This window comes from Bemisia tabaci, chromosome 1 (assembly GCF_918797505.1).
Source record: "Bemisia tabaci chromosome 1, PGI_BMITA_v3".
Lineage (NCBI taxonomy): Eukaryota > Metazoa > Arthropoda > Insecta > Hemiptera > Aleyrodidae > Bemisia > Bemisia tabaci.
In genome coordinates, this window is record NC_092793.1 from 2,567,674 (window position 1) to 2,577,878 (window position 10,205).

Genomic DNA, 10,205 nt, shown 5'->3' on the forward strand with positions numbered 1-10,205 from the left:
GGCGATCCGACGTTCCCCCGGTGACCTTTATTTGTAGGATCAGCGGAGGCTGAGATGTGAGTCGTGAAGGTCATATCACAGTCTAATTCCACCCAGAATTGTCAAATCTCATAGAAAAATCGTCCATTTCATTGCTCCGTAGTAGCTCCTTAGCTTCATAGTTATGAATTAGAATTATTGAAAGTAGGTAAGAAAAATGCCAGCCATCATCCGTTACTGAACGGTATCAAAATTATCAGTATTATTTGACCCATCAACGGCAAGGATGGAATGCGCTTATTTCGCTAAATCTGACAACATCGATTCCACGGTTATCCATCGATATTCGGTAAAAAAAACCGGGCGTTAAGCGTCATGTGACGTCGGTGACCGGCAAACCGGCCTACACGACTTTTATACCGCGATCCTCGTTAACTTGTTGAACGGAAAAATCAGCATAATTTCTTTATTCTCTGCTTCATAATCTTAAAAACGAGCTTTCGTTAGGACTACACGCGGCAACGGGTGTTATGAGTTGAAGTAGGTATGCGGTGACATAACTGATCGTTAGTGTTGACATTGCTTCGATAAGAGGGTATCGGAGAGGACGTTCCGAGAGGAAAGAGTTGCACCAACGACTTTCAGCAAAAACGCTTTTGCGATTTTCCTCTCAGCGCAGCATGCAATTCAGGGTTGCCACAGAATTTGGAAAATGAAATTCCCTGACACATTTTGGTGAAATTCCCAGACAATTGGATTGCATTTTGCAAAAAGGAACCGGGAGCATTGCAATGTTGCAAAAGTTGTGCAACTTCTTTTGTCTTGGGAGAAAAACCTGATTATCCATTTGACAGTTTCTTTCTTACTCGCTAAACACTGTAAATTTAAGATAAAAATTACCATGTAAATTTCATATTTTTTCATGGTTTCAGTAATTTTATTGCAAAGGATGAAAATGCACAATCTTGGCATCATTGCAATGCTTTTGGTTCCTTTTTGCAAATGCAATCCGATTGAAGATATGGCAAATTGTTAAGAGGACATAATTGAAAACAGTTTTCAGGCATAATTTGTGGTTCGAAACCTCAAACCCATTTTAGAAGGCAAATAAAGAGGATAAAATAAATTTTCCCTGACAATTTCGTCATTTTCCCTGACATTGCCCGGTTTTCCCTGACTGTGGCAACCCTGGCAATTGCATTTTTCATTTTTTAATTGCGAAATCTAGTTGAATCGGCAACAGACGGATCGCGTAGGACTCTCCATGGTTTAAGCAGGATCCTCTTCCTGCAGAGGAAAAGAAATCAGTCGGAAACGACCTGCTATTAATTATTGGGCTACTCGAACAAACTGCTCCTGCCCGAAACAAAAACTGTGATACAATCACTGTCTACTTAGGTTTTTCTTACAGGTATACCTACAGCATACTGCCTGCAATTGAGGCATTTTTTGATAAAAGGGCGTATGAGACTTCCAATGCTGCTAAGATTGTGCAACGTAGCTCTCTACCTATAAGTAACTTATCTGACAGTTCTGCAACGAATTTTTCCCTTAACTACTCATAGTTATTCCTCTTTGTTGCAAGGAAGTAAGTCAACTATGAATGAATTTCATCTGCCGCAAATTCTATAAAAAATCGCACAATGTTAGTAGCAGTGCAAGCCTCAGACGCACTTTGACCGAGAAGGTCCTCAATTTTTGGGGGGAAAATCCAGTAACACCGCTATTGCCATAAAAAATATTCTTTGCTGACTACATCTTCCTTGGGTAAAAGGACTTTGTTTTGGATTGAGAAGATGCTCCGTGAAGAGACTATTGCTGCTGCATGGCTGGGCGCATACTATCAACACAAGCTCACAAGCATCTTCACGTAGAGAAGCTAATTTTCGAGCTCCTAGTTATTATGACCTTAAGGGCAGCTGGTCACTCAGTGCGGCGAGCATTTACGGGTTTTTTCTCGTCACAGATGCTGCGCTTTAAAAAGCACGTAAGATTATAGAAGATACTCAAACTCGATGAGCTTTCTAATAGAGATTCTGAAACTAATCTCTGTCAGTTTCTACACTTGTCTGAAACGCGTACCATTATGTAAATCTTTAAGATGATCCCTAACAATTTTTCTTTCTAAAAACGTCTAAACCAATAGCCCCTAAGGGCACTGATTGCGTCGGTGCGGATTTTTACAGCTGCTGATGGGAGACAGTCCCCGGATAATGCTGCTATATTACGATTAAGCCACTAGGTCCCGCGAAGCGAGTGTAAGAGAGCGCACGAAGCTCCCCTCGAGGGTTAACCTGTAAGCTGTCCGACTGCCTAAACTTTCATTTATTGTCACAATTCGTTCTACAATACTACTGGACCAATTTCCACTATTTTTGCAACTATCAACAGGTGGTGGTCTCTAGATTAGCCCACACTATCCAGATTTTGAAAATATGACCCAGAGTTTTCAATTTTACGTGATCAAGTTGCGTATTTGAGCGATGAAAATGGTAATTTTTCGTACAAGTTCGTTCTGAAGACCTACCGCACCGATTTTTATGATTTTTTGGCTTGGGAGCGTACTCCCATGAAAGCCCATACAGAATGCAAGAGGATAATTTGGATTGCATAACGCAAAAAGGAACCAGGAACATTGCAATGTTGCAAAGATTGTGCAACTTCTTTTTGTCTTGGAGGAAAAACCTGATTCTCCATTGACAGTTTCTACCTCACTCGCTAAAAATCGTAAATTTAAGACAAAAATTACCATGTAAATTTCGTATTTTTTCATGATTTTAGTAATTTTATCGCAAAGGATGAAAATGCACAATTTTAGCATCATCACAATGCTTCTGGTTCCTTTTTGCAAAATGCAATCCATACGAAAAACTGGACATACCCGGATTTGGAGCTGTCGGTAGAGGCGATGGCGTCGATGCGGAGTTGGTTGGCGACGTCGCGAAGGAAGGCATAATCGACATCCTTCATTTTGGAATTCGGAAAGGAACTTGGAAGGAGACTAGAAACTGAAAGCACGAACCGGACGGCAAGTTTCGCGCGAGAAGGTGAGCGACCAGCGGCGATCAAGCAAATGAAGCCGCGCTGCACCGGCACCGCGCAGAGCTCACTCCCCGCCGATTGGCGCATGCGTCGACGACAATAATCGCGGCGTGGCCAATAGGAGGGCAACGGCTGGGGATTTTTGCGAAAAATCGATCGATCGAATTGATTCGACTTTCTTCAAGAATCCGATTTCATCGATTTAGATCGTGACAATAAAGCGATTGTCCGAAAAATCTATTTATAAAAATCGGATGTAACGAGGGCTTAGAATTCGTAAGTACCCCTTAAAGGAGAAAAAATCAATGAAAACTTCTGTTAGGTTGCTCAAATTTTGGTCCAAAAATCGGCTTACGTGTTCATGTAGTGCGTTCAGGGGGCAAAAATGGGAACTTCCGATTAAGTATGAGAGATAGAAGCGATTTACAAGATTGATCGAGCCCAATGAAATCGATGAGATTTATCGATTTCATTGATTTCTTCGGTTAAAAAATCGATTTTTCAAGAAAGTCGATTAACAGTCCCCGACACTAGGCACTGTCAAACCAACTGAAAATAGATCAGTGGTAAGGAGTTTTTTCAGGGTTGCAAAAGAGTTAGTCTCCTGTAAAATTTCCTGAGAAAAACCAACAATTTCAAAAAATCACTCATGAGGGAAGAAAAAGTTAATCAAAAACAGACAGTCGGATTGACGTAGCAAGGCGATGCCTGAGTATGAGTTCAGTAAATCAGCAAACGATGATTCCCCCGTCTGGCTACGTAAACATTGACGTGCTACGGAAAAACGCCGTATGAGCCTTCAGGTGTTGTCAAATTTCCTTCGAAAAAATACGAAATTCCTGGAAAACTTGTGGATATTTTTATACCAATTCTTTACTGGATTTCAATCACAATTTAATCTACAGTTTCTGAAAATTTCGAGGAAAAATATTCTTAACTGTTCTGAAAAATTAACATTTTACCTGAGGAAATTTGACAACTCTCTAATGCTCATACGGCGCGGCGTTCTTCTTTAGCACGGCAGAACAGCACCCGCGAAAAATATCGTTCCTAGGGGGTCTCATTTTGAACATTTTCAAAACGGGTTTCTTCGCCGTTTAGGGTTTGAAATAATTAAAAAAAAAATTCTTAGGAGCTTGGTTCACTCCGTACTTTTGGAAAATGAATATTGGAAAAAAAAACCAACATATGACCCCATTGACTCATCGCAGCCTCGAGAATGCTTCGATTTGTCGCTTCTTCTCAATGCTAGTGCTTAAGTATTTTTCAGAACATTTGTACTTAAAAAATATGTGCAACAGGATACAATAGGCTCATATAGAGGCAGGGCTGGACGATAGAAAAATATGAAAGATTGGAAATCTCCGTGAAATAAAGCATGAGATTTCACAAAGCCGTAAGAGGTATGAAAAATATGATGCAAGTTTTCAGGGTCTGGGTATCTGACATACACTGAAATCACCAAAAAGCAAAAACCATTTGCCTTTCATTTTATTTTTCAATAAATTTCGAGAAAATATTCTAAATTCACATTTGGACCACGTTAAACAGAAAGGAACCAAGCCACATCAGCTATTGCCAAATTTAGCAGGGAAAGAGCCTTGCCAAAAAGTGGTGTTTTTTCGCCCCTTTTTTTATACCCGAGTTGGTCAACCGGACAGTGCTCAAATGAAAGCCTATGGTAAGGCAAACTTCCATGCAAAGTTTCAACTTGAAGTGACCCCTGGTTTAGGCTGTACAGCGTTGCCAATTTTCCAGTTTCATGTGCTAAAATCAAGGATATTGGACTATTAGTCCGGTGCATAAGTAGACTAGTACACCCAAGTTGGTCAACGGGACAAAGCTCAAACGAAAGCTTATGGTAAGGCAAACTTCCATGGCAAAGTTTCAACTTGAAGTGAAACCTCGTTTAGGCTGTACAGCGTTGCCAATTTTCCATTTTTATGCGCTAAACTCACGAAATACTGAATCGTCATGGTTCAACAGACTATTATACCCGAGTTGGTCAACGAGACAAGGCTCAAACGAAAGCTTATGGTAAGGCAAACTTCCATGAAAAGTTTCAACTTGAAGTGAAACCTCGTTTAGGCTGTACAGCGTTGCCAATTTTCCATTTTTATGCGCTAAACTCACGAAATACTGAATCGTTATGGTTCAACAGACTATTATACCCGAGTTGGTCAACGAGACAAGGCTCAAACGAAAGCTTATTGTAAGGCAAACTTCCAGGAAAAGTTTCAACTTGAAGTGAAACCTCGTTTAGGCTGCACAGCGTTGTCAATTTTCCATTTTTATGCGCTAAACTCACGAAATACTGAATCGTCATGGTTCAACAGACTATTATACCCGTGTTGGTCAACGAGACAAGGCTCAAACGAAAGCTTATGGTAAGGCAAACTTCCGGGAAAAGTTTCAACTTGAAGTGAAACCTCGCTTCGGCTGTGCAGCGTTGCCAATTTTCCATTTTTATGTGCCAAAATGAAGAAATTCGGGACTAATAGTCCAATGCATCATGATTAAACAAACTAGTTCATCGGTCTACGAGCTGAATACTACCCTGAGATTGAATATAAGCGCAACTAAAGGCCATCGTAAACTTTTCGAAGCAGTGTTGCCAATTTATTATTAATTTTTTTAACATAAAATTAGGGTTTTTCCGAGATTTTTGGGGGAAAACGTACCTTCATGGGCTATAACTTTGATGAGTATAGGCTAAACATTACGACTCGATAGTAAATGAATGCTACAGACGGAGAAAATTGAATTCCGAACGCAATGATTCAGTATTTCGTGAGTTTAGCGCATAAAAATGGAAAATTGGCGACGCTGTACAGCCTAAACGAGTTTTCACTTCAAGTTGAAACTTTTCCCAGAAGTTTGCCATACCATAAGCTTTCGTTTGAGCCTTGTCTCGTTGACCAACTCGGGTATAATAGTCTGTTGAACCATGACGATTCAGTATTTCGTGAGTTTAGCGCATTAAAAATGGAAAATTGGCAACGCTGTACAGCCTAAACGAGGTTTCACTTCAAGTTGAAACTTTTCCTGGAAGTTTGCCTTACCAAAAGCTTTCGTTTGAGCCTTGTCTCGTTGACCAACTCGGGTATAATAGTCTGTTGAACCATGACGATTCAGTATTTCGTGAGTTTAGCGCATAAAAATGGAAAATTGGACAACGCTGTACAGCCTAAACGAGGTTTCACTTCAAGTTGAAACTTTTCCTGAAGTTTGCCTTACCATAAGCTTTCGTTTGAGCCTTGTCTCGTTGACCAACTCGGGTATAATAGTCTGTTGAACCATGACGATTCAGTATTTCGTGAGTTTAGCGCATAAAAATGGAAAATTGGCAACGCTGTACAGCCTAAACGAGGTTTCACTTCAAGTTGAAACTTTGCATGGAAGTTTGCCTTACCATAAGCTTTCGTTTGAGCCTTGTCTCGTTGACCAACTCGGGTATAATAGTCTGTTGAACCATGACGATTCAGTATTTCGTGAGTTTAGCGCATAAAAATGGAAAATTGGCAACGCTGTACAGCCTAAACGAGGTTTCACTTCAAGTTGAAACTTTGCCCATGGAAGTTTGCCTTACCATAAGCTTTCGTTTGAGCTTTGTCCCGTTGACCAACTTGGGTGTACTAGTCTACTTATGCACCGGACTAATAGTCCAATATCCTTGATTTCAGCACATGAAACTGGAAAATTGGCAACGCTGTACAGCCTAAACCAGGGGTCACTTCAAGTTGAAACTTTGCATGGAAGTTTGCCTTACCATAGGCTTTCATTTGAGCACTGTCCGGTTGACCAACTCGGGTATAAAAAAAAGGGGCGAAACTTGGCGAGGCTCTTTCATTTTTTAACGAGAGAACGTCTGTGCAAATTCCTTTGAAAATTTTAAGAAATTTACCTTGCATTGTGGAGAAAATTCACTGAAATTAGCACAAAAATTCGCACAACCGTTTTCATGTAAAAACTTAAATTGCCCGATTAAATTTAGCAATAGCTGATGTGGCTTGGTACCTTCCTGTTTAATGCGGTCTATTTTTCCGAAATTTCATGAAATATTTCACATGAAACTCCAATTTTTTTTTTTTTTTTTTTTTATTTTTTTTTTAATGAAAAATTGCGATCCTGTAGATGTGGCTAGTCTAGGTTCGGAACTAATAGCCACGAGGAGCGGTCAGTTTCTCCCTAGTGGAATAAAAGCGACGCTGAGATCCCCATTAAAGTGGGAGAATGGATGCAGGAGGTAAGCACGGCTTTGAGCATTGAGTCGACCTGCTACCGTCTCCTGTTCTCCGCGTACATCGAACTTCGAGCTTTTGACCCGTGAGGCGGAGAGCAGCCAAGCTCCCGCCTCCCTCCACCCACCCCAACCCCACCATTCTACAATCTCATCCTCCTATCCTCTCATGCCACAATTGCCACACCAACGTTACGGAAAACCTCCACTCTACCAGTGCCCATCACTCGACGCGAGCTTTGAGACGTTTATAGCTCCCAGAGAAAAATTCGACTTCGGAGAATATCGGTTATTTATACTGGCTACTATGCTTCATGGAAACAATTTTAAATCTTACCCTGTTATATAAAATCACTAGGGGGTTCGCCCTCTGGCCGCTATGTGGCCCTACCCCAGGAGGGCATTTTGCGCACTTATATCATCTAAATAATAGAGTGGGATTTTTTCGATTACATTGGGACGTATTTCTACCAAACAGACCTATGTGGAGGTGAGAAATATGGGATGTGCTCTTGAAAGCTGCATAAGAAGCAATGTAAAAGTGGGCGTGATTCCTTTTGAAGAATTGGAAAAGCGGGATTTTACATTCTATCAAACAGACCTATGTGCCAACTGAATGCGGAACTCATGAATCGCGGGCATGGCAAGAGAGCGTTGTGGACAGGGCTCATGAGTTAAAGTGCCCCGACGACGATGTCCCCGCTTCCGCGTCCTCGAGCTTACCCTCGTTCGTTGCCACTGACGTCACTGGCGCTTTATTATTCTCATTCACTCTTACGGCCAGAGAACTAACGAGCACACCCCATATTTCTCACCTTCACATAGGTCTGTTTGGTAGAAATACGTCCATTTTGTAATAAGGAACCATTACTTCTGGCTCATTTTAGAAACAACACATATGCCATCGATTTCCCAATGCAGATACGTGCTTTGATGGAAGAGCCAGATAGTGGTTCCTCATTGCAAAATATAATCAACTTAGCGATCATCTTCCATCATTAGCCGCAAAATTTATGAAATTCGGCCTGATAAATCTTAAGACCTAAGTGAGACAAAAATCAAAAATTTAAATTTTTTAATAGAGAGAATTCACAACTTAATCACGTGATATAAAAAAAACCTGGGTCATACTTCCAAATTTGGAAAAAAAAACGAGCTTATCTTAAAATTGAGACTATAATTTACCGATAGCCGAAAAAATCATGGAAATCAACCGAGTAGAACGGTAGAACGAACTGTGACGAAAAATGAAAAAGTAGGGAGTCGGGTCAGGGATCTTGTAGTAATGTTGAGAGTAATAAACGCGTTACGCAAAACGCCTGAACCGCGAAGCGCTTCGAAGGGTTAGACTAACCAGGGGCGGACTGGCCATGGGGGCGGGGAGGCGATCGCCTCCTAACAATTTGCCACGGAGGTCCCGAAGGGGCCACCGCGGCGAATTTTTTTCGAGTTATGGTTTTACCCCTGTAATGTTGTAATTTTTTATCCTATTCAGTCACTAAAAGGTCCAAAATCCTTGACAATTTTTCTCTAAGTGACATGAAAGGTCGTCTAAAGCTTTTGTGATGAAGGGGCCCCCGAAGAATCCTGAGAATGGGTTATTTTGAAGTTCAAATACTGTAGAATTTGACTCCATAATGCATAAAATTGCGTTTAAAAAGTGTGTAATTTTCCACATTTTCCGGGGGAGGGCCCCGGATCTCCTTAGAGGGGCCCCCGAACGACAGGAGGGGCCCCCAAAATCTAGGTCGCCCCTAACTTTTTTCGACTTCCAGTCCGCCCCTGAGACTAACAATAAGAAGCGGTCCAGGAGCGTACCCCGATAAAGTGTAAAATAAGGTTTGTGTGAACACGTACAAGTTTTTCGATCATCTAGCTCTGACTTTGAATGCGTTCAGAACTTTCAGAATGCGAGCCAATCGTCCTTGTATGATATCATCTGATCACTTTGATCACATACTGGCGATTTCAAATTTCAGTTTTAGCTCAACTTAAAAAAAAAAGAAAAAACTACTTACAATTACACGATTAGCTTTTACGTAAAGGATTATTATGGCATATACACAGGAAACGATTCACTTACCGTCTTAATGAGAATAGGTCAAAATAATCAAGTGATCTGGAGCTGAAATTCAAGTTAAATGCCGCTGGCGAGGCGTGAAAGATCGATTATTCGATATATCCTCATTTGAAGCTACAATAAAACATCGGATAATTCAGGTGTTTGGTTGCGAACGACCCTCTTTTGTCGATCCTTTTCCATGGATTTAAATGGCAGACCAATCAATATATCGCCAAAGCACGCCACGCCACTGATGCCTAAGAGCAAATTAATATGTAACGGAAATCACTAATGGCTTGTCAGAAAAACGTTTTATCAAAAAGTACCATTTATCGAAATCGAAAACTGTCCGTGGCGAAAACTAGTTAAATGAGCGAGGAAAGCGAAAATAACATTCTTGTTTTGTTGTGAGAAGAAATTGACAGAAAAGTCCTCCCTCCGCGCGCTGATGTTCTTTTAATGTTCCAATGTATTTTTTCGAAAGAAATACATCATTTCATGAGATATTTTGTTGACAAAAATGGTCGGTTACGTAGCCAAAAGAAAGCCTCTGTCAGGAGGTTTTAATAGGGTTGGAAGATACTTGCAGAGAGAGAATCCAACATGGAAAGGTTTTTTTAATACTAGTGTCAGGATTATCCGAGTCCCAAAAAGGAAGTCTCTATGATTGTGCAACGCCTTGAAAAGAATTATTAGCCACTACAAACTGTTTCACAAAGCTTTTGATCTCCTATGAGCGTTTGCGACATCATTTTGACGTTTGTCATCATGACTCGATAATGTAGCAGCCGTTTTGGGTTCCGAATCTACACTGAGAAAAAAAACTGCGTGCGTGGGACCCGAAGTTTAGGTCCTATGGGGTATCTTTGAAGTTTTCGGATT

At 40.9% G+C, this 10,205-nt stretch overlaps 1 protein-coding gene across 2 annotated transcripts in view; it reads right to left on the bottom strand.

The window, feature by feature from the left end:
• LOC109032197 (transketolase-like protein 2) overlaps positions 1–10,205 on the bottom strand; it is a 38,965-nt gene that overhangs the window by 15,631 nt on the left and 13,129 nt on the right. Inside the window, exon 1 of one of the 2 annotated variants that reach the window (XM_019044207.2) lies at positions 2,861–3,066. The exons of the other annotated variant lie outside the window; for it this stretch is intronic. Within the exon in view, the coding sequence (XP_018899752.2) occupies positions 2,861–2,949 (89 nt within the window). The 5' untranslated portion in view covers positions 2,950–3,066. Of the gene's footprint in view, positions 1–2,860; positions 3,067–10,205 lie in introns of those variants that run through there. 2 annotated transcript variants of the gene reach the window in all.